This window comes from Pieris rapae, chromosome 10 (assembly GCF_905147795.1).
Source record: "Pieris rapae chromosome 10, ilPieRapa1.1, whole genome shotgun sequence".
Classification (NCBI taxonomy): domain Eukaryota; kingdom Metazoa; phylum Arthropoda; class Insecta; order Lepidoptera; family Pieridae; genus Pieris; species Pieris rapae.
The window spans coordinates 5890203-5916302 of NC_059518.1; the positions used below are offsets into that span (position 1 = coordinate 5890203).

General features: G+C 33.2%; 1 protein-coding gene across 1 annotated transcript; it reads left to right on the forward strand.

Moving 5' to 3' along the window:
• Nucleotides 1-1312: 1312 nt before the first annotated feature.
• LOC111004469 lies at nt 1313-25576 on the forward strand. Its single transcript, XM_045629846.1, has 39 exons — nt 1313-1442; nt 1960-2075; nt 2232-2374; nt 3251-3425; nt 4026-4190; nt 4543-4693; nt 5572-5789; nt 5934-5989; nt 6399-6528; nt 7156-7293; nt 8138-8267; nt 8635-8780; nt 9414-9550; nt 10022-10149; nt 10525-10660; nt 10817-10934; nt 11349-11465; nt 11649-11780; nt 12143-12221; nt 12588-12718; nt 15270-15427; nt 15656-15838; nt 16087-16244; nt 17327-17450; nt 17938-18092; nt 18464-18610; nt 18995-19136; nt 19263-19398; nt 19670-19872; nt 20198-20363; nt 20754-21070; nt 21851-21896; nt 22207-22387; nt 22625-22734; nt 23177-23308; nt 23386-23559; nt 23806-23884; nt 24064-24191; nt 24379-25576. Exons 1-39 carry the CDS (start codon nt 1313-1315, stop codon nt 25357-25359), a joined length of 6396 nt encoding a protein of 2131 aa, XP_045485802.1. The 3' UTR covers nt 25360-25576.
• The last annotated feature ends 524 nt before the right edge of the window (nt 25577-26100 follow it).

The window sequence follows — 26100 nt, forward strand, 5'->3', positions numbered from 1 at the left end:
AACGAACTATATTGAGAAAATATAATAAAATCAGAATTTATTGACTTATCTTTTTTCTGGAACTTTACCACCAAAATGAGTGAAGAACTTAAAAAGACAATGCGAAATGAAAAACAAGACTTCTTCAGGCAAGCCAGTCCAAGAGATTTGGAGAAGTTAGCTTTTCTGGAAAGCCAGGAGGTATTTATATATATCGTAGTGAATTCTAATCGATAAGAAGTTTGTATTCTGGCATTTTCGGCTTACTTAGAACTAACATTCTTACTATCCCAACTTAATATTAAAACATGCAACATTTAAATATCAATACCACTTATTGTTATACAGTAGGCAACAGGCAGACCTGACTGTAACTGATACCAACGGTCATCGTAGGCCAAAGATAGCGTTGCCGGTCTTTAAAGATTTGATACGCTCTTCTTGAAGAATCCTAAGTCGTATTGGTTCGGAAATAAAAAGGCAAGGCACGGTTCTACATTGCTATCGTACGGCTCAAACATTAACATTTCTGACTAGTCTTTTCTAGACATAGTCCTATAATATAATGTCTTATAAACAGTTTACTTCTAGCATCCGTATTTAATGTGGTGGTCACACGATTGTCTCTTGCGCACATTTTTTCATCTCCCAAATAAAACTCTATGGAACTGCTTCGTCTGCGCCACAACGCTGACTGCTGTTGTCCTTGTTGCTATCACCAGGAAGTATGAAATCAATATGCAAGCATTTTTCAATGCGGTATATATTATCCACGTGGCTGCATTGATGTGTCAGGTGGTTAGACGGCTGCAGTATTCCTACATTGATTTTTGTACAGCGGGTAAATCATACAACCTTATTATTTTTAAGGCAGATATTTAGAAACGAGACTTGGCGCGTAAGATTGTGTCCCGTACCTATATCAAACAACGAGTAGGATTTTGACATACGGAACTTACAGGAATCTTACCCAAAGACGTAGTAAGATGTTGCATGAATGATTCAATAAATTTAATATATAATAAAGATACCATAAAGTGTGCTTTAACTAATTGACGTTTTAGTTACGTTTAAGAATAAAGTCGTTTTAACGTTTGCGAAATAAAATTGATTCATGTAGGGACACTTATGAACGTCAAAAAAGAAATAAGGCCAATTCTGAAATCAAGGGTACGCCCTTGATTTCAGAACTGCCTAGCTACTGAACGGAAGTGAAGAACTGGCAATAAATTCTCCGCCACTCTTTCTACTATTTCTTTGTATTAAACTCGATAAATTTTAAAATAACTATTACCGGTTACGCACACAAATGTGCACATTAATATGTCTTACAATGATTCTTTTAGCTGGCTTCTTAATCGACTTATGTACATTTTCTCACTACATAATAGAAGTAAAGGATCACGACTTACTCGAGCTTACTTGTTATTATGTACGACTGCACAGGCCTATGCGCTATCTATGTAAGTATTATAGCCGTTCACTTAGAATTTCTTTGTTTCTTCTAGTCTTAATGTAACTGTTTACTGCGTATCTCCTTTAATTAAAATGTATGAGGAAGAACAGAATATTAGTTTGTATTAAAAAAAATCAGTGGCGCTACAAGCTCTTTAGGTCCTGGCCTCAGATTTCTGAATCTGTTTCATGATCATTTATAAATCTAATAGGCAAGTAGGTCAGCCCCCAAGTTCCTGACACACATCGTCGACTTTTTGGGTCTAAGACATGTCGGTTTCCTCACGATGTTTTCCTTCACCGTTCGAGCAAATGTTAAATGCGAACATAGAAAGAAAGTCCATTGGTGCACAGCTCGGGATCGTTCCTACGACCACAGGTATGAGAGTCGCACGCTGAAGCCACTAGGCCAACACTGCTCTTATTAGTTTGTATTACATATTGAAAAAATATGATACCATAGCGTAGGTATTGTTCAAATGAAGAACATATTCATTACAGAATATTAAGGTTTTATTTTTTTAGGGTCTTTGAATAATGAGAACATGAAAGGCAGCGTCTTGGGTACCACACTCAAATATTGCTACATTTTTATGGTGCTGAGAGTCACATGGGCGTTAATTTGGCTTCGATTAGGCGTGGTAAATATGACTATAACTTGCAATAGTACTAGATGTTGCTACTACGTCAGGACTTCATTATTATTATCTATTTAAATATTATTTAATTCACTATAAAGGTAGTTAATAGATGCTTGCTTGATGAAACCGTTTTTCTTACTTTTCAATCAAATTTAGTTCTCTTCGGTGATAAACCCTGAACACGAACTAAGCAGTCGGCTGATGAAGAATGATATTTCTCTTGGACAAAATGAAGCTACCGATCCCGGTGACTTCCTGCTTGTATACTATATTTTGAATAAACTGTTCATACCTATTGGGTAAGTTCTCCTCCTAAATGACGACTCTTAAAGCTGTCTACAAACTTTTATTAATAAACCAACTGTTCTGGGCTCCAAAACCGATCCAAAGACTGTTAAACAGTCAAATAAAATTAAAGGTTGTTATATACATTAGATGAGTGATCACACACATTGGTGGTGAACAATTTAAAGGTTGCGAACGGCATAACTGTTAGGACGACCTGTTGCTAAGAAAAAATATTTATTTACACTTCGTCGCAAAAGCTACAGTACAATTAATTTTTTTTAATAAAAAGGAGGGCTGGTGGCCTTAACATTTTCGAGTAACCGACAACAAGTAAAAAAAAGATAAATCAGTTGAACGCAAAAAGACACAAACTTTATCCGATATACAATTACTTAGACATTAGTGATGGAAGAAAACAATGCAATTAAAACCTTATGTAAAGAATGTAAAGGACACATGAAACGGGACACTTAACTCACGATCATTTTAGTTAGATGAGTTAGTACGCGAGTTAGGAATACGATGTGGACAGATAATGCTTGTACTGTACTGATACGAGAAGAGACTACATACATACTAAGGTATAATTATATATAAGATAGATTACTTTAAAAAAAATCCGCACAATCCGCCATATAGGTATAAATAGGCTTGCAAATGTAATATTAATTTTATAATGTCATATAATACAAACATGAACATAACGTCATAATAAAAATAGAGATTTAAAGAAAGATAGAGAAGGACCCAAGCGGATATGGACAGGAAGTGAATTTCCACTGCATCTTAAAGGATTTAAACTATCCAAGATTTTTTTTTATTATCCAAGAAAGGAAATTATAAGAAATGATACCTGCCTATATAAATTAAGATTTAAATTCTTATAGACCTTCTTTAATGCCAAGAAATGATATGGAGCGAATAGCCTGTCTTCTGGTGATGTTGTCTGGCTCTTTAGTGGTGACAGGAGTTGCTGTGGCATCCCTGTCGCTTGTTATTAGTCTCTACATGGCGCCTGAAGAGACCTTTCGTTCCAGGTTTAAACTCATTATGAAAGAAATGGTTAGTATTTTGTTTGTAGGCTAGAACCTTATTTATTAAGTCTACAACATCATACATATTACGAAATCTACTGATAATGTTATAAAATCTTCTATCTAATATGTACAACAATATATTATTATGTTAACATAAGTTTTGCAAAAAATAGGAATTAAAAAAAATACAATTAAAAACATAACCAAGTTAAGACTAATACACAATAAAATAAAATTACCAAGAATTTCGGTACAAAAAAACTATAGGTTTTTAGTCCTAGTCCTAGACCTTTTTTTAAAGTTTTCCTATAGTCCTGAATCCATAATGTAAAACATTTATATCGTCGATTTGCAATATTCGTTCGTTAAACAATCGTTTACGTGTGTAATGTGTATATAAAATAAAACATAACGCATTAAGTTTGTTGTGTGTTTGTTCCTCTTACCTAAATGGTTCGAGGATCCCCGACTACTATAACCTTCGGGCGTCGATGCCGGAATAACTTCGTAAGCGCGTTTCAAGGTATAATAGGTAGGATAGCGTCATCGCAGATTGTAGGTTTTGCTACAATTGAATCCCATATATATTGACGAAGACAATCAAATAAACTTAAAATAATTTTAGAAAGGGTCGCACATGCCTCAAAGTCTACGTCAAAAGGTAAAGACGTTTTACAAGATGTACTGGCACAAGCAGAAGGCTGTGTCGGCCACTCAACTCTTGCCTATCTTCCCGCCAACACTCTGCGCCACTGTTTACACCGATATCTACTTTAGAGCAACACAAAAGGTGCGTATATAGCTACAAAGTGCTTATTTTTATAAATATTTTTGCCCTATATAATGAGCTTATATATAGGGCATAGGGTTAATTATAGAAATGGAGTGATTTTTATAAAATTCCAGAAAAACTTTGATGAAGATAAATATATATTTTAAGTATTTTTTATGTACAGGTTTCACAAGTAGGTCGCTCTCCAGCGAAGAGTCGAGAAAACTATTAAGCTGCGAGAGTAGATTTTAGTAGCTTCAGACTAAAATCTATATATAAAATATAAAATGTAGTGAAAATAAATAAATAAAATAAAAAATATTTTCTGAAAGAGATGATATATATGTAGTCAACTTTTTCCACCTTTCAGAGTCGTATTTTGCGTGACCTTTCCTACCAGTTCCTTTCAGAGCTCGCGAAGAAAATGCGTACAATACACTATATCCCAAGAGACGCTATCATTAAACGGAACACCATCAGATCGTCTATCATATATATCACCTATGGAGATGTTGAGGTAAGCGTAAAATAAAATATATGTACCTATATTTAAAGTTTTTTAAGTATGTTCTTGTATGTTAAAATCGTATCAAATCATTTATTCCAATTAGACATATGAATTATAATATTAGGTGTAAAATGGCACTTTTGAACCTTAAAAAAATATATAGATGATTCTAGTTGCCCCTTCCAAAAGGAAGTTTCGTGTGGAGAAGAATGGGCTAGAAACTCCGCACTTACTCTTTTAAAAAATAAATTTACAATATTTTTATAGATAAATTAAATATTTATTATTTATGTAAAGATAATATACTCCTAGTATAAAACTACTATACAGGTCTATTATTGTATTGTTAGTTAACATGTTCCTCACATATTCATAGGTTAACGGACCTTTTCTTAGTCCGTTGAGCTGGCAAAAGTTATTTGTTAGTGCCTATAGTTAGTAAATTTCTTGTATTTTTATAATGTAATTTCATATGTTTGTTTTTGTGTTTCGTCTGTAAAGTATATTACTTGTTGTTCACCCGTGTCAATTCAGTGTCACCTGTTAAGGCAAGAGTGTTTTTATAAATAAATATTATACAATAAGCTGTAAAAAGTCAAGTGAAGTGCAGCAGTGGGGAATACCGGACTAAACTGGTTTTCAGGCTATATAAGCACGGCGCGCTGTATGGTCGGGCGGACTTCTTCGACGCTCGCATTAGATATAGGACGTTACTAATTGTTGTTGAATTTGTGGTTATTCGTTGTGTAATCTAGTTTTTTTTAGTAGTTTAAGTTATTTTTAGTAATTTTATTTGTTAATTTCTTACTATACAATAAAGAGTTTAAAAAAAATATCGGTGGCGCAACAAGCCGCATCGATCAACACTTTGATTTGTCTAACTCCTAACAGCAATTTCGCTAACAGCCGAAGATGATTCAACAGCGATTCTTCGGATGGCTCGTGGTACCATTTTGTCCCCCCTCGCAGGCTGTCCCGCCGCATGCACTCGTGCGCATGTAGAAATAAGGGCCGCTACATTCTGTATCGCGCATGTGTTGCATGCTTCGGATTTGTGGAAGACAGCATTGAGATATGGACAGAAGGAACTTATTTTGGCTTCTTTTTATGTTAGTAATATTGCATTTACTTACCAACGTAGATGAAATTTATAAATTACTAAGCAAATTGATTTTAATAAATTAGCTTATATATTTAAATTAGTATGCTCAGGTTCAAGTGTATTTTACCACGAATTGATCAATGTATTTTAGGAGCACTTGGAAAGAGTGAGGCGACACTACTGTTGGAAAATCCCCGAAAATGCTGCGTACGTATATTTTTTTTATTATTAGCGTTAGAATTTTCTATTAGTTCTTTAGTACCAACAAAATTCTGACAGAACGTAACCAAGGGAATAGTGGTTAGATTTGGACTGTGCTGCAGCTACCTTCAATTGGTAGCTCATGTTTGAGCGCCGTGGTCTATATTGGTTTCTGAACAGCGCCTCTCTTATTAAAGTGTACCGTTTTGAGGACGATTCTTAGGTATAACCTAAGATATAATATATCGTACCTATATCGTAGATGTGTGTTATGAAAAATTTTGATATTCGCCTGCTGACTTAACATGGCTGATTGTAATGCATCTATCTTATGTACATACCACATATTTGAAATAAATAAACCTATAAAATATTTAGTAGTAATTTGAAATTCACGTAATATATTTTTTTTTAGATATAAGAGTAGCATCTTACATTTCAAACGCAAATTAATGAATTTGAAGGAATCGAATATCGGGGAGACACCTCCACTAGCGAAGACAGATGTGATGATGGAGATAGCTGGTTCTTATATTATGAGAAATGTATGCTTTTATGAGTAAATTCGTTTTGTTCACTCTGATTTAAGTAAAAATACCGGTATTAATGAATCAATAAAATACGCAATTATTTGAAAAATACCAATGCCCAGAAAGCGAATTATAATTTTAATTTCAGATCCATACTTTTAATTTTCAATAATAACTCTCTTTGGTATTTAAATAGTAATGATTTTCATCACTATAATTGATTCTTTGGTGATACGAAATTCCACCATTCAAACTTCATGCCAAATATTCCATCTCTCTCTCGGTATTTATGATCTGTTAACTCCATCGGAGAACAAACTATAAACGATAGATAACGAAGTTGGTACAAGACCAAAATGCCAAAACCAATATGACTGGTTGTTTCAGGTGACCATTATTGTTCTTCAATAGTGTGATCATTTTTGATCCCGAAGGTTCTGGAACTTAGCTAATCGCGATAACACAATCTTAGTAATTAAGTCCGCTATTAGGCATAACGAGCAAAACTTTATAATTGCTGAATAAATTCTACTGGCAAATAAAATATTTCAAAAGTACTATATTTGCATTACTTCATACATAAAAATGTAAAACTAATCCTCCCATAGTTTCGAACAATTAAGACTTACTTATTTCTTTCAGAGAGCAGATGCATCCCTGACGGAGGAATCCGACGCCATTTGCCTACGTATGACGTTTCCGTGTATTTTACAGCCATCGTCGTCACTACAAGTCGTATGGCATTCATTTGTGACATGCATAATACTGGCTGTTTGCCTAGTTAGTATAAAACTCATAAGTCCCTTGACTTGAGAAGAAAAATAAAACTGATCGCAAATATATAATTCTCAATATAGTTTTTCTACATTGAAAATATCATGGCAAAGGTGTGAAAAAGAGCAAAGCGGTTTATTACCATTACTTTATTTCTTTCTTTATTGTATAAATAATCTTAAATTGTAGAAGTTGGTATGGTGGAAACATAAACTGGACACAGTTTTTCTGTCCACCACACACCACCGGTTGTATTTCACTTGGATTGTATTCGCTTTGATTAATGGCTTGGGTTATGCATAGACAATTCATAGCTGACTTTCCTGACTACGAACTGAGTGACAAGACGGGACCGAGACTAGAATAAAAAGGTTAGGTTGGCTCCATACTGTACAGTTTACCCGGCGGAGCTAGCCACACTGGGGACGCCGTGACATATTTGACCAAAGGAAAGCAAAATGCGGCTGTGCTGAGCCATTCTCGCTCTTCACTGGATGCCATCGCGGGTGGACACTCTGTCGATCCCCAAGTTGCCGAGATTCGCCAGAACCTGAAACAGTGCTATGAAAATGGCATTAAAATTGAACTCTTTTGGGTGAAGGCACACGTTGGCACTCCGGGAAGCGAGAGGGCAGACGCTCTCGCGGGGGAGGCCGTCGGGGAGACAGTGTACGATGCGTAACCACTTTCCTACTTGCGACAAGGACGAGAGAGGACACTTTGACACTCCCAGCTGCTTTGTAACTCGGTCACATATCTGCCTGATTGCGTGCCTTATAGGCTAGGATGTGGGGTCCCAGTTTATAAAAAGAGGTAATAGACTTAAAGAGACAATCATTTTGTTCCATAGACTCATCCATACTACCTGGTGTATAAGAAAGAGGTACCGATTCAGTTCAGGTTCTATGACTACATCGTGAGTATTATCTACACACTCGACTTAATCATACACCTTTCCACGGCAGAGAATGTCGAAGATGGTAATTATTAGATATGTATAATTGTTTTGCTGCTCACATATATCTAAGACTGCTTAACAATGTTTATATAATATAATGGAGGCTATTAATAGTAGGCATAAAACGTCCTTATATCAATTTAAAATGAATACCATACAGAAATTGTTTATAAAAACTGCTAAATAAATATATAATAATAATCCGTAAGTATCTATGTAAGAAATTCTTTAGACTAATATTCTACATTATATTAATTTAATATAATTATTTAAAATATATAATCACATAAATAGCCCTTATGCCTAGATAGATTACTACCCTTTTAAATATATATAAAGATCTGCGATGCGAAAAGTATTCTTATAGAATAACATATTCATACTTCCAGGTGTACCTATAACCCTTGCCCAAACAGCGTCCCAACAAGCACGAAGCAAGTGGTTTATGCTTGATGTTATAGCCACGTTGCCAATATTCGAATTTACTACTATAGAGCATTTTGCTGGAATTAATAAAATACTCAGATTACATAAGGTACTTTCTATATAATATCAATTTTGGTAAACTGTTAAAGTTTTTAAAGCTGTGTTAGTACACTTGTAATAGTAGTATATGAAACTTTGTTTGTAATAATAATATGTCTATGTCTATGTCTAAACTTACATATTATACTTTTTTACTGGTTTTTATTGAATTTAAATTGGAACTTTTAAAATTGGAATTGAAGTTGATAATAGCTTTTTATGTATAAAATCTTAAAAACAAAGTGTTATTTCTGCAAACAGCTGTATATATGTAGGTAAATTTGTTTTGAATGGAATCTTACTGTTGGCCTAAAGGGCCTTGACAGATCAGATTGGGCTGTTTTGTGCTCTGCTAGAAAATAGGTTCTTCCCATGTCTAGCGCAAGGGCGTCTAGAACTCGACGTCGTTCGGGCATTAGCTATCATAATGGGATTATCGGCTTTCATTAAAATATAGCCTGGGCCTATTACGGGCTTTTGTTTTCGGGAAGGGGTAATATAGATTTGTCATATTTAAATGTTTTGAAGGAGGATTCTAAACATTAATTACATATAATTAAGAATATACAGGACCTCCTTTACTTTATAACATTATCTTGGACCTAAACAAGCTAATAAGCTGTGTGACCGCTTTTTATTACAGGTATTTCGAATGCTTAAAGCTATTGAAGATGAGTGCGTATATCACAGTAATACCCTGAGATTCCTCTCTTACTCACTCCTTCTCCTAATCGCCTGTTATCTGCTCGCCGCATTACAACAAGGATTTATGTGTTATGGGTAATTTCCTTAACGTACAAGTAGATGTTAAATTTCCTTCATTACTCAGAAAATCGTGACGAAAATGTTTACGTAATGTAGGCTTGAAGTAAAGTAAATAAAATCGTAATTGTTTTAGGTATTATTATTACAATACTTGTTAGATTTAGTTAAAGTCAGTTATATGGAGTGATAGGTTTTTTGTCGAGTTTGGATAGTTGTTCCAATAATCAGAATAATGAAGATGCATCCGTAATGCGGGCAATAAAATTGCTCCGCGAATAAAATTGTCGTATAAAGTACCAACTGAATAATAACTTTATTCTGTAACTAACGATAGACATTTTTCTACATAATTTCGATATACCGCGATCGCTATAGGCAGTTACAGACTACTGGTGTTTGAGTCCAAGAAGTGATACTCGTTCTACATCTCTAACAATTAAAAGACAGTACCTTGTTTTATAGTTTTAATTAAGGTTTCATCCCTAGCTTTGGTTACTGCTTGGTGACGAATATAACTCATTCCCCATACTGGACCCCTAAACCTCTAGATGACACAGTAGAAAGCCGGCTCACTTTCAGCCTCTATTGGTCAATATCTATGATTACTTTTACTTGTAAGTAGACTTAACATTATAAACTCTTTTGCAAAATAAAAAAAAATTACGTTCTAAGGTCGATTTGATTTAATTAAATCATATTTAACAGTATCATGTTATCTGTATACTCATAATCGTCTAAATTTATACATGTGATGTGAATTCTCACAATCTTTACATGATTATAGTATACAGACTACGTCAGACAGTTAAATATGATTTAATTAAATCAACCTTATGTACTTATATGCTTTATTGATACTGTTTATAAATCAGAGATGAAATATCATACATATGATTCCTAACATTGTTGCTTATGTATTTTTTTATGATTAGATTTATCCTGATTAATATGAACCTAAACAATTGATTCTTTATTAATTTATTACGAAGCTCACAAACAAGACTTCGGCGCAGCTAACGCTCTAAGTGTGGTGTATATAATGTTAGTCCTGGAACTATGCATCGTCTTACACATATTTATGGAAGCAGTCTATTCGGCTACGATCATGGTTACCACAGCTATGAGGTAGGTAAAATAATGTTTATAGAGCAGTTATTTATAATAATAAACAAACAGGTCAGTTTTGTGAAGTTCTTTTTTTCTTCATTACAATAGAATCTTTATTATCATAATTATATATAATACAGTGAATGTACCCATGTTATAATAATCCTACTTTAGGGAAAATTACGACGCTTGTATCGAGAGCGTCACCAACTTCCTAAACAAAAATGAAGTGGAACCGATACTAACGAAAAGATTCAAGTCTTATCTTGAGCTTTGCTGGTACACTGATAAGGTAATATTAGTTTTATTTTCTTTAACATATTATGGAACGCAAACCTAAATAACAATTCAATCAGCAACGCTACGCTTCCAGTCTTTTGTCCTCCTTTTAGACTTTCACTACATGCGTGAAAAATTTGATATTGGAACACATCATAGACAGTTTTTATCAATATACATTCGTTATACAGTGAGTGATGGGATTTGAGAAGATATTAATATTCTTTATTTACTACAAATTAAAACATCACCGTGATTCCCTTGCCTTTACACTACTGTTTTATACTGAGGCGAGGAGCTTGGATAAATTTAATGAAGTGTTTTTCCTTACATTTTCAAGTCTTATCGTCTACGCAGCTGCAAAGAGAAAAGTATAAGTATTTTTATAATAACTTAAATAAATTAAAAATACTAAATAATTTTTTAGGCGTATTCGATGACTAATAAAAAGAAGTCAATATTTCACGACTTGCCGCCACACGTACACCAAGACATTGTGACGAGGCAGAGAAGCAAATATATGCTGTGCATACCATTTATGAAGGTACTTCCGAATGTTTCCTTAACTTATGTATTAAAAAAACTTAAAAATTTCATAGACTTGTAGCCTTTAAGCCTACTCCTATTATAATTTAGTATTTAAAGATACATTTCTCTCAAAGATACAATCTCTTAGATTCAATTTTACTATGATACACATGCACATAATTTTTATGATAATTTCCAGCTACTCCACAAAGAGGAATTAAAAACTATAGCATCGAACGCAACATTATTTTGCACTTGTCCAAATGAGATACTACTGAACACAGGAGACATTTCTAATGAGATGTATGTCGTTAAACAAGGGATATGTGAAGTAAGTTTTGTTAACTTTATAGACATTGTGATAGTGATGAAGGAAAATATCGCTTGGAAACCTTCTGATCTCACCTGCCAAGCCGTCACAAGCAATTTTATTGTTCGATTAAATGAGTGCCGCGAACGCGAGGGTCTACATTTGGACGATAGATTTAAGAAATAAATTCCCAAAATGTATACTTTAATAATACCTTTTTGATACACGAGTTATGTTATTTTAATCGATCGACTACATATGAATTATGAACTTTCTTTTGAAACACCTTTTGTTTTAAAAATTTTATTGATCATATGCGAGTTCTTAGGCGAAATATGTTACTTTTATAATGGCAAAAGTAAATATAATATCATCATTTCAAGGTGTTGTGTCCAATAACAAAAACAGTGGTTCGTGAATTGACTACGAGACATCATTTTGGTGTGGTTGTTTGTTTACTGAGTAAGTATTATACATTTTAAGTTTAAAATTTTAAAATTACGTAAAAGTTCATTACATGTAAATAGGTAAGGCTGCAGACTTATTATTCCTGACATTTAAGTATCCTATGTAAATTGAAACCCATTATTTAATATTATTAATAATAATTAATTATTTATTTTTCTCCCATATAACATTTACAACAATAAATAAGATTACAGTTGTGACGGTATAGGGAGACTGGTTTCCAAACTAGGTAAAAACCTATGATATGGATAACCAGGCTTCCATTCCATAGCAAAGTCATATTGATTATTAACTAGTCCACATCCATCTAGGTATTTATATGTGACAAAAGTAACTTTTATAAAATAACTTTACCCTCAGGACTCCCTTCATTTTACACTATCAGAGCAGTAACGCACGTCCAAGTGTTCTCTATATCCAGAAAGTTTCTGAAAAACATAGACGAAATACCACAGATTAAAGATGCTATTGAATTTGCCAAAGAACAACCGGTATAATTTTTATGTATTATATTTTCTATTAGAGAAATCTGAACCTTGGGATTTCGAACGTCTGTCTCCATTCTTTATTTGAAATGTGCTATGAATAAAGCGTTTGTCGCATGCGGAAATATCTTTTTAATACAGTTGCTCAAAAAGTGGCATATTGCAGGGAGGTATAGCGTTCGGAAAGTGGGCTATTACACACTCGTGCTTTTTCTTTGCCATTCCCGCACTCGTGCGTTTTCTTTGCCAACTGTCAAAACAATGTGTATTAAAAAGAAAAAACCAACCACGAAGGTTTTATTAAAAAGATTCATAGAAGTTTATATGATATATGATTTCTAAATATTATAATAATTGGATTGAATAAGTTCGGTTAGGTTTCTTTTCATTTCATATCAATTAAAAAAATATTAAAAAGAATTTTATAATATATGCAAATACGTATTTTTAAAAAGTTTACTAATAATTTTATTCAATAAGTTAGGTTAGGTTTATTTTATTTCATATCAATAAAAAAAATATTAAAAAGAAAAAACTAACCATGAAGTTTTTACTAAAAAAAATCACAGAAGTTTTTATGATTCATGCAAATATTTTAAAAAGAAGCTACTATTTGTTTCAATATCAGATTTAATGATTGGACTCAATGAGTTAGATTTGGTTTTCTTTCAATTAAAATAGTCTACTGAAGAATTGGCTGTATGGGCCAAGTTCCCTTTGCCTACCCAGAATGGGTGAAGAAAAGAAAAAACAAGCTTTGCTCATATTCTTTGCGGTTGGCGCCATTTTCCAAAAATGTTCTTTCGAGTTGAGTTATTTGTTGCACAAAATGAGTAATTTCGACGATATTTTATTTGAATGAATACCACCCGAACGCAGTATAATTGCACAAAATGCTTCGGAGAACAATTTACCGAAAACATATAAGTCACTACATATCTACGTGCAACGAAATTATTCCGTAGAGAGAAGAGAAAAAAAGCAAATAGTTTAATGAAATTGCTTAATTTTTTCGCAACTGTATTAAAAATAGTCGTTCAGTACACGTGCGGAACCGTCATTGCAACTCGTTCCGACTGTCAACCCTCACCTTCGGCTGCGCCTCGGCTCGGGTAGACATTCGTCGGAACTCGTTGTAATGACAGGCTTTCCGCACTTGTAATGAAATATACTATTTTAATACAGTTGCTCAAAAAGTGGCATATTGCAGGGATGTATAGCGTTCGGAAAGAGGGCTATTACACACTCGTGCTTTTTCTTTGCCTTACCCGCACTCGTGCGTTCTCTTTGCCAACTGTCAAAACAATGCGTATTAAAAAGAAAAAATCAACCACGAAGGTTTTCATTTAAAAAATCATAGAATTTTTCATGATATATGATTTCTAAATATTATAATATTTGGATTAAATAAGTTCGGTTAGGTTTCTTTTCATTTCAAAACAATAAAAAAAAATATTAAAAAGAATTTTATGATGTATGCAAATACGTATTCCTAAAAAGTTTACTAATAATTGGATTTGGTTTCATATCAATAAAAAAATATTAAAAAGAAAAAACCAACCACGAAGTTTTTACTAAAAAAATCACAGAAGTTTTTATGATTCATGCAAATATTTTAAAAAGAAGCTACTAATTTGTTTCAATATCAGATTTAATTATTGGATTCAATGAGTTAGATTTGGTTTCATTTCAATAAAAATAATCTACTGAAAACTTGGCTGTATGGGCGAAGTTCCCTTTGCCTACCCAGAATGGATGAAGAAAAGAAAAAAAAGCTTTGCTCATATTCTTTGACGGTTGGCGCCATTTTCCAATGTTCTTGTGAAATGTGAATTGAGTTATTTGTTGCACAAAATGAGTAATTTCGACGATATTTTATTTGAATTAATACCACCCGAACTCAGTATAATTGCACAAAATGCTTCGGAAAACAATTTACCGGAAACATATAAGTCGCTACATATCTACGTGCAACGAATTTATTGCGTGGAGAGAAGAGAAAAAAAAGCAAATAGTTTAATTGAATTGCCTAATTTCTTCGCAACTGTATTAAAAATAGTCGTTCAGTACACGTGCGGTACCGTCATTGCAACTTGTTCCGGCTGTCAACCTTCGTCGGAACTCGTTGCAATGACAGGCTTTCCGCACTTGTAATGAAATATACTATTGTGTTGTGGTATTAGATGACCGAGTATTGGCTTGCGAAGCAAATTGTATATTGCAAAAGTGTTTCCACCTCCCGAATCTCCCGAATTTAGGATTTAGGATAGGCCTCTCGAAAAACGTAAATACATCTTATAAAACTTAAAAGAACCTATGTATAGTCTAAAAATATCTCTTATTTCATTTAACTTTAGAGAATCTCTCGACTAGTTTTGATTTTATATCCGTTGTAGAAGTTTTATTTAAAAGCATTTGACGTGGGTTTGGGTGTGTGCTGCCTCTTTTATTGTTGGATAGGAAAAGGTGCCCATTTATTTACACTGCAACTGCACTGCTGTAAATAGCACAAAATTGTATTTTTTAGGAAAATAAAATTACACTTGTTCCTTTGTAGGAGTTCGAGTTCCTTCAGATGCCGTATCCATCATTTGTGTCATATATTTCTCCAAAACCCATACCTAATGTCGAAAGATTCCCATTACCTAGAAAACATGAGAAGGACTCTGCGTTTTTACACCCATTTAATAGACTTGGTTTCTTGTCTATATTAAGGTAATTCTTAAAGGGCAGACAACCCACTTCTGGTAATGCTAAGGTGAGATCTATAAAATAAAAATAACAACAGCAACTACGCTCGCCAAAACTGCCTGAGCTGTCAAACAGTTCCAAGCTAAAGCAGAACCAAAATCTTCTAAGCAATACGTAAAAGTTAGACATAATTTTAAAATCATCAAAATTTGTGTATGTATGTTTGTTTTAGTTACATTAAATTATTCTTAGGTACATATTTCCACGTTACACAATTCGTCCCGACGGCCCGTATATGGCGCGCTACGAGTGGTTCCGAGCTGCCTGTGCGTTGATTAGTGCTATGGTCTTTCCTTCCTGGACATACTTATATTTTCAGTTCCACAACCTTAACTATCTCAGAATTTTCTTAGATTTTTCTGCTTATTTGGACATGTGAGTTTGTATAGAATTTATGTGTATTATTTTCATTCGCATTGTTTTGTTATTTTTCCTTCCTAGAGTCAATAAAGATAATTCATTTAATTTTCTGATTGTTTGATATTGTTATGGAGTGAAGTCTTAAGAAAAATAGAATTTGTAATAAATTTAATTGATTGGGTGACATGGCTGATCATGAGTGACATGATTATACAGCGAGACTGCCGAGCTTAGATATATTCTTTTTTTGCTCTGTGTAACAGTTTACAAAGAGTTCTGGTTGGATACTACAATGATAAGGGCCTACTAGTATATCACCCCGCAAGCACAGCAGCTCACTATTTGAAAGGCACCTTTCTCATTGATCTCCTGGCATGCCTGCCCTTAGAATACCTGGAAGTTGTGATTAAGGAGACCTATGGTAAATAATTTTAAACTATTCTTAAGTTTACTAAATGAAACGACACGACATTTATTTAATCACAAAGTGTACCTTTCCGAGAATATTTTGATAAATTAAAATCAATTAATTAGAAACGAACGTCAGTATAAATGTCACGCAGTAAAAAAAACAAGTGAAGATCATAGTACGCTCAAGTATATATGTCACCGTAAGATTGTAAACATCGTTATATTACAATCTATCAAGTAAGATTGTAAACTATCGATAGATTGTGAACCGTATCATTATGATTGCAATTTAACGCATCATTTTTCGCTATATTGTAATCTACCGAAGTGAAACCGTTAAATTACAATCTGTCCCGCGTCAAATTGTCAACTGTCTGCAAGTTCTTCCTGATTGGTCGGTCTCATTTCATTTATAAATGAAATAGACGTGTCACTTAAATAAAATAAATTTATTATTTAATAGAAATCCTGACATATGTTAGAAACAAATTGTAACGAAATATTTATTATACAAACACAAATTCTAATTAAAAATTTCAAAAAAATCAACAATAATTATGTCTTTAAGCACAAATTATAAAAATAGAAATAACAAACAAATATGACGTGTGGCCGGGGAGCGGGGGCACATACCGTTCAACCAATCAGAGCGCGAGTTGCATTCCGTCCTACGCCGGTTCACAATTTGACCGCTTCCCATCGATAGATTACAATCAAGCGAAAAATGATGCGTTAAATTGCAATCATAATGATACGGTTCACAATCTATCGATAGTTTACAATCTTACTGGATAGATTATAATATAACGATGTTTACAATCTTACGGTGACATCATGCTTCATCATGCTTTTCTTCTTAACACGTGTGTTTGCGTTATACAAGCTTAAAAACACTAACTACTACTTAGGGTCCTTCAAGAAAAGAGCGTACAAATTCTTAAAAGGCCGGCAACGCACTCGCGAGCCCTCTAGCATCGAGAGTGTCCATGGGCGGCGGTATCACTTAACATCAGGTGAGCCTCCTGCCCGTTTGCGCCCTGTTCTATAAAAAAAAAACAATTCTTTGCCACTTTTTTCTCTATTATTTTACAGAAGGGAGGTACTTCATACGTCCTACCATACAATACTTATATTTGAACCGGCTTATACAGCTTTATCGCACACCGAGCGCTCTCCTAACACTGAAGGGATGCGTGCGGAAGGATATAATTATTGTGTAAGATTAAATAAAGAGCAGTGTTAACCTAGTCTTTAATATTTGACTCTCATCCATGAAGTCGTAAGTTCGATTCCCGGCTGTTGCATAGACTTTCTGCGTATATTCGAATTTAATACTCGCTTGTAAATAAAGTTGACAGTGTGTGTCAGTGTACAGGCTGATCACAATCTTGCCTATTAGAAAAAACAAATGATGATATGATGACAAAAGAAACACGTAACAGATACATTCTGAATCCCAGACCTTAAAGGGTAGTGCCGCTGGTATTTTATAAGTTAAATATGATTTACGCTATGACTCAGTAGTCAGTACCCAATATTCAATTGCTAAGTGCAACACTTCTTTTCCAAAAAAATCGATCGGAATTGTAGCAAGCGGGTTCCTACAATTCGGATTTTTGTCAAAAAGGTGTCTTTATAGTTTAGTAAGACAAATAGAAATCAACTAGAAAAAGCTATGGTGTTAAAAATTGATACATTTACAGACTGAAGGCAATTCCCCTATTCTTAGCTCTACTAAATGTGCTGACGTGTTTAATTATTTTTAATTCTGTGAAACTTGCATTTGATCATGAGGAATACCAACTTGTACCATTTGACGATGAAGGTGGATCCTGGATAAATTTATACGGGAATGTTTGTAAGTTTGAGCTGTTTTACTACCTAATGTTTTTTTTTGTTACCCTAGTTTTTTTATAATTACAATGTTTTGAGGAAGTCAACAATTGTTTATTTTTAAAAACAGACTCTCAGTTCTACCTTTTCAGTATAAGGTAATTAAAACAGTTCATTAGAAACTGAAAATTTATTGTGTGTCCATTAGTTTTTTTTAATACAAATATTTCTGGATTAATTTTATAATGCGGGCTTACGGTTTCTACGGTACCTATATTATTATTATATAGTCAGTCCATGACCTATAAGGATCTCTACCCCATCTGAAGGACATTAAGTCAAGCAATACTAGGAGATCCCAGTTTATAAATACTAAAATACAAGAATTAATTCTAGTTCGATTCAACATCACTGAAAATTCCTGGAACTTACATCTGGCGACGTATTTCTGGGTGGTTTATGAGACAACCAGTACGGGGTATAACACATTCAGCCCTAGTAATTTTATAGTCATGAGGATTTTGATTGCTGGAATGATTATTGGTAAGAAAGTCCCACATGTACAATTTTTGCGCCAGTATGTCTTGTCTACGTTATAATAGTATTACTATAACGTAGTATATTACTTTACTATTTCGTGATTTTTTTTAAAGTGTTTTTCTTTACATTATAAATTCCTTTTTATGTTCGACCATTTTATCGTAGAAACGCTAAAATTAGTTTGACTACAACGAAATAGAATTTTTTCTATTGGTTCTGTAGATACAGAGATTAACCCCTACATTTTCACAAACTTAACCTGCATATAATATTAGTAGAGATAAATACGACATGACAAACTTAAATCAAAGAATTCTTGATACTGCTTGCAAAAAATTATACGATAAAAGGAAAGGCAGATAAATTAAACTAACAAAAATTTTGTAGGTGCAATGATAACTACTTACTTCTCCGTTCGCGTCATCAGCACTCGTGCTAATGTCAATAAGGCACTGGCTTCCTTCCAACAGCATATGCAGGATATTGAGAGGTTCATGAATAAGGAAAATTTGGATTCTGCGCTGAAAAGGTACTTATTTACTACTAACAAATAAAATGGTCTATGATTTAAAATTTAACAAACATAACTTATCCTACTTTTTACCATATTACACGGAATCATTATCTTTTTTTTTAAACTCTAAGTCTGTTATAGGCGAGTCTTAGAGTACTATAAACTAAACTGGGACAACATGGGTGGCATGGACTATCGAAAAGTATTAAAACTATGTGACCACATCACACTACGTACTGATGCCATTGTCTTCATCTATGGACCTACATTTTCAAAGGTTATCTCATGAATAATAAACTTTCTGCAAAACCTTGTAGAAATTTAATAAAATATAAATTTTCAATATTAAAAACGGGTAATAATGGGAAAGCGCTCAATTCAAGAATTAGTGTGTCCTTTTCTTTGTCCGTAGCCCGACTAAGAACATTTAAACTCATAAACATCCGTCTACCCTAAGATTGTAATTTTCTCATCCAACAATGTTTTCTTTTATCTACGGCTTTAACATATTTTGCTTGTAAAAATTTAAATTAAAGGTATATTTTCAGTGTCCAATTGTAAATAAAACCGACATAGCGTTATTAAGGATTATAGGACGGGCTGTACATACCCTCCACTTTCTAAAGGACACGTGCATCATATCGCAGGATGACGTCACATCCGATTTATTTATTGTTGATCAAGGAGTCGTGGAACTGAGATATTATGACAGTGATGGCATCATTGAAAGAGTTAAGTTAGGGAAAGGAAGGTTAGAAAACTTATTTTTCAATATAAATTATACCTATTCTAGAAATATGCCGTGAAAACCGAGTAGTTTTTTTATAGAACAGGGGGCAAACGGACAGGAGGCTCACCTGATGTTAAGTGATACCGCCGCCCATGGACACTCTCAATGCCAGATATGGAGTTACCATTGAGAAACAGTACAAATCCGTAAATGAACCTCAGAATATCGAAACACTTAATGAAAAACTAAAATATCGTTATCTTTGTAATACAGAACAAACAAATAAAGTATAAAAAAATTAGTTACTTAGTTTTTCTCTGTCAATTACTTTACGTTAACTTTTCAGTCTATTTGGTAACTTACGATGTCTTCAGACCATGCGTAGTACGGTAGAAGTATTATCTGTGACCCAAGTCCATCTATTGTATATGAACACCGTTAAGTTTTACAAAATCATCGCTGAATTTCCCAATATTCTTGATTTGTTGGAAGAATACCTAGATCGTAATGAGGTAAAATGTCTTTGGTATTTGCGATTATTTTTTATACAGTTCTTCACTTACCATAACTGCGGTAGAGAAGATTTGTTGAGTAATGTAAATACTTTAATGCCTGTATTCTTAAAGTTAGTCTTCACTGCTTATATTTTGCTGCTGTATTTTACGTTGCTCTTTGAAAAATTTAAAAGGTAGGTCACAGTCTCAGGCTGATCATCTTCTACCCGCGTAAAATAGATAAAGAAATGAAAACAGATAAAGCCTCAGCATACACATACGTATGCCACAGACATTTCTTTTTCTTTTCTTCATTCTTCTTTCCACGATTTTTCTATTATAAATAATAATTTACTATTCGAACTCATTGAATTTTCAGTTCATATAATATCAAAATCTGCCTTCCAGAACTATGTAATGGGAACTGAGGAAGTTTTAGAATTGAATACAAAGGAAGTGAACACTTCTTCAATTTGGTCAATTTTCCAAAAGTTACTCTCTGTTACCCAACATCAAATGTCAATAATACAAATTTACTTGATTTTCATTTCTCTTGGATGTATCTACGCTGATGTGTATAATGCTGGTTTTCAAGATAATCGTACAAGTTTAGTAGTCGCATTGTATTTAATGGATTTAGGATTTTTATGGAAATTTTTAATTTATATTCTCATGCCGTATTCCGGGAGCGAGATGGTGGCCTCAATTTGGAAGGAAAGACGCAAGTAAATATAAAATTATATTTTTTAAAGGGCAACTTCATTGTACAGAAAACTCTCGAATTGTATGAGCATCTCACTTTTCAAGACCACAAAACACACAAAAGTGTTTGTAATATAAATAAAACAATCTATTTGTATTACGAACACTTTTGTGTATTACTTACTTATTATTATAGTTTTGGGTCTTAGATTTGTGTTATATCTGTTTCGTGAACATTTATTTCTTCTTATAGGGAAGTAGAAGATCAGTTTTGTGCCTAACACACGATCTCGATTTTCACGTCTAAGGTTTTCTTCACCATACGAGTGTTATGTATAAAATAGAAAAAAAAACAATTGGTGGACCGCCGGTGTGAGCTGTGATGAGCCACAATAGGCCAACACTGCTCAAATGATGATGATAATCGAAAACAATCGTGCCAATAAAAATTTGTTACTAAAGATACCGGTTAAGCGTAACAAATAGGCACACAATCAAATTGTGAGAGCTACTTCAAAATATCAAAAACCCTTTATGCATAAATATTAAATTTGTACCACTGTTTTAATTAAATTTCTATCAAATTAAAGATGATAAATGACAGATTAGTACTTTGTTAAAAATGGTATGTCTTTTTCTATAAATAAGATGATAAAAATCTGCAAAATTTGATTCACAAAAACCTAATAGGTTTACCTACATATAAATGTATAAAATTGTAGATATTTGAAACGTGAATTCAAGATGGATTTGATATCAGTTATACCGTTCGAAGGACTGTCATTATTCAGTGTAACTAACAGGTGGTTGCTGTTTTCAAGCTTTCGTCTAAATCGACTGTTTCGAATCGTAAGTTCAAAATTTTCCCAAGCAGGACCTCCGAACTTACGAGTTCTACCTACCTATTCACCTACGTACATTGAAAAAAATCAGTTTGAAATCGGAAAAACGTTGAAATTCACATAATAATGAAATTTATTTGCGATTTTGTTATGCCAATATCAGTTAATGTTTGGATACTCTCCCGTTATTTTAAATATTTTCGGTCGTTTACTATATATGAAAGGAAAGGCCGTTTGAGGCTATACCAATATATATTTTAGTTATATTCAGCAAGGTGTCCCTGATGTATTTAATAATTAACTAAATGTGCCACCAGGTAACCGTATACAAATGCCTTCAAAACCGTCATGAGAGTATTTCAGTAAACCTAATATTCACGACGACTGTATCCGTGTTTATTTGGATGACGTTATTCATCCATTTATCCACTTGTATGTGGTATTTTATTGGCGTTATGGAAGAGAAGATTTCACCTAAGTCCTCTTGGTTTTATGATGGTAACTTATTTGATTTCTTTAAACGACAAACAAAAAAATAAAAATATATTTGTTTATAATTTTATTTATATTTAAATACATTACGACTTAGCTGTGGAAATTAAAGCCTTAACTGGCCAAACTGTTGTTTTTAAAGTAATTTCTTTAATGAGACTATAAAAATGTTTTATTTGGTATTTAATCTTTGAATGTGTTGTATGAACTAACATTAACGAATTGTTTAAAATACTTTTTCAGTTAACGGTCGTCCTCTTTGTCAGAGTAAATATATTTGTTCTTTGTACTTTGTCTTAACCACATTTACACAAAATGGAGTAGGTGATATTTTGCCAAAGACACAATCTGAGGTAGGAATGTTAAATATTTTAAAATTTATTGTCTATGTTATTTTATATATTATTTATTTTGTCCACTGATGCTATTTATAATTTGTCAAATGAAGCATGGCTTAATGATTGCTCTTGCTACAAATTGTACAATAGTTGAATTACGATTAAAAAGAGTGTTGGAGTGTTTCTTGCCAGTTCTTTTCATCCTAAGCTCTGGATTTTGGAAGTACCATATAAAGTTAAATGAAAACATAAATGTTGCTTTTTTATATTGACGTTCTTACGAACGTATGATATTATGAGTACATAGTTACCAATAACTTTGAATTTGAAATTTTGATTTAATGACGAATCATTAACGATACATCTATCATTAAAACAAGTTGACCAGTCTAGGAGCACAGTCGTATTTTTTCTTCTTAGTTGACTAGACTATGCGTAATATTTTAATGATTTTTAGGTTATATTTGTGTCAATACTTCAGCTAGCATCTACAATGGTATATATGATATACGTCGGTGAATTCTCAAATATTATACAGTATTATTCCTTTCGTTCATTTGGATATTATTGCAGGATTATCGAACTGCAGGTAATGCATTTTTTAAAGTGAAGCCTACAGATGTCTGCGTTATGTTACATTACTAAATAATTTTGATAATTTTTCAGGAATTCCTTAAAAATAACCGTGTCTCCCAAAATTTAGTAAATCTGGTTAATAAATACTCGCTGCATCTTTGGTCGGAATCTCGCGGTGTTCAGTTACCCGAATTTTTAATTAATGCGCCCAACTGTCTCAAACTTGAGGTCATGTCTGCCGCCTACTTGTACCATTTACATGCTGTGAGTTTAAACAAAGACTGTATACTCGAAATAATCCTCATAGATTGATCCCATTATAATGCACGTGTGTGCTGAACGATTTATGAAAATAGACAGACTAAGCACTATATTAAAAAAAAATTAAGCTAAACTCATTCGGTCGTATTCGAACAGATTCGAAACTGTTACAGATGGGCATTTTAGACGTTTGCACCCCATTCTTAATTTTAAAAAAATAATTATGTATGTCAAATATCGTTGTTCCAGCATCCTATATTTAGGAACTGCGAGCCAGTGTTCTTACGACAATTGGTTGGTTGCTTTAAGCTCTTTACTTATAGCAAAGGTACATATATCTATATTATGATTTATTTTAATTTGCTAATCACAATTTGCAATGTTTAACATGTAAAAAAGTGTGCCAAAAAGCGTATTATCCAACATTTTAGTAAAGCAGTCTCAGTCAGTTTTCTTTCATATTATTTTAAAGAAACTACAAAATAGTATAACATTTCGTTTCTTAAGGGCTATATGTTGTAAAAGAGAATGAGAGAACAGACAGCCTTTACTTCGTTCATTCAGGACGCGTTCTAGAAACAACTGAACAGAATTGCAACACTCGACTATATTTTGCTGGAGAGGGCTTTGGAACGGTATGAACTCAATTTGCCTTGTGATATTATTTTCATAGGAATTCGTTTATATTTTGTTTATATTTTTTACCATATATTAGCTAACTTCGGATTATGACACTTCATTAAGAACAAAAATATATTTGGTTAGGAAAGTGCTTTTGATATGCTTAGCTATATTTATAATAAAATTCTTTAATTATTTCAGCTTCATGGCCTCGTTCACAATCTACCCTATACGCACTCTTATGTAACAGTAATGAATTCTCAAGTACTATCATTGTGCCTAAACGACTGGGAACATTTATTACAGCATTTTCCTGACAGTAAAGAAGTTATTGAAAAATCATTGACGAGAGATGACAATTCACCTGACGATAAAATAGATAAAGGAAAAAAGGAACGAAGGGTTACGATCTTTCACGATTTTCAGCACTCATCTAAAGCAAAGTTAAGTTCAGGGAAATTTAAACCCCTTTCCAATAAAAGAAGCAAAGAGGCAACAGAATCGCAACGTCAATCAAGCGACGATACAAACAGCTGGCCTCTATATAGTCGGCAATCCGAGCAATATGAGCCGTCTAAAGAGGTTCCTTTTGCTATAAAATCTTCTGATAATGTCTCTACAGTTGATCGAAGAAAAATAGACTCGGCGATTAAACTAACTGACCAAGATGTATTAAATGAAGAAGAAAAAGCTACAGAAGCGCTTTTAGCTCGGATGGAAGCAGATCATGATTCTACTCAAGAAAATATAGATTCCCTACCTTCAGTAGGAGACAAAACTTTAAACCAAGAGGCTTCGAATGGTAATTTGGATGTTAAGCAAATGAAAAGCGTTGACGAATATATTTTGGGACGCTATGGTGAATCAGTAACAGACACAAGTGACAATTTAGAGGAAGCAGCCGATGATACTTTTGATGATCCGACGTCTACATCACGTCTTAAGCAAAGTATACATGTAAGGTATGATGAGATGAGTGAAAGTAAAAGTTCAATGATAGAGTTGCATGAATTAAAGCCAATACGAGATTTGACAACAGATAAAAGGAATTTCAAGTCCCTTGATAGTGATATAGATCCAAACATGACTAATGAAGATGATAATAAGAGTGAAATAACTCGATTATCGGCGGAGAGCGACAGCGATTCATCTATCAGTAAGAAAAAAACAGGCTCCCAATAAGTATTTAAAAATATTTCTTTATTATCTGACTTTAGCAGTTAATACTCATGACATTGCATTACATATATTATAGTTTCAGTTTAATAATAAATATTTTTCATAATCATGATGCCAACACACTTGTTGAAAACCCATAAGAGGAAATCATAAAACTAAGCCGGAACTTTTTAACCTAATTAATAAATAATATATTTTTGTGTTACCGATTCAAGCACTACTAATATCCAAATGTTCATTATCATTATGTTATTTGTATGAGGAAGTTTTAGTTTTACAGATTATGTTATTAATAAATACAACTGTTCTCACTCTTACTTTCATTTACGTTATTTTATTGACATCGACTAAACCATGTTCATTCATAGATTTGTAATCAGAGCATGGCCAACACATTGGATCTACGCCAGAGTACAATTCTATTTCTGGTAATGTTTAACATCGTGGCCTCTTGACCGAAGTTCAATCCAATTGCATTGCAATCTCGACTGGAATAGTCACTATTCTGAATCTTACTGTGATCATTTAAAAAATCTAAAGGATAAGTCAGTCATTAAATTTGACCGTTATGTTAAAGACGTATGTTCAGGATCAAAGGTCAAATCAATCAAAAGAATCGTTTACCAGCGCCCTTCGCTTGAGAGACTTGTGATAAAGTATTTTTTTTGGTTAGATCAAATTATTTATTAATAACGTAATTCATGATAAAATAATGCTTAGGTAATTATCTCGGGATTAGATAGT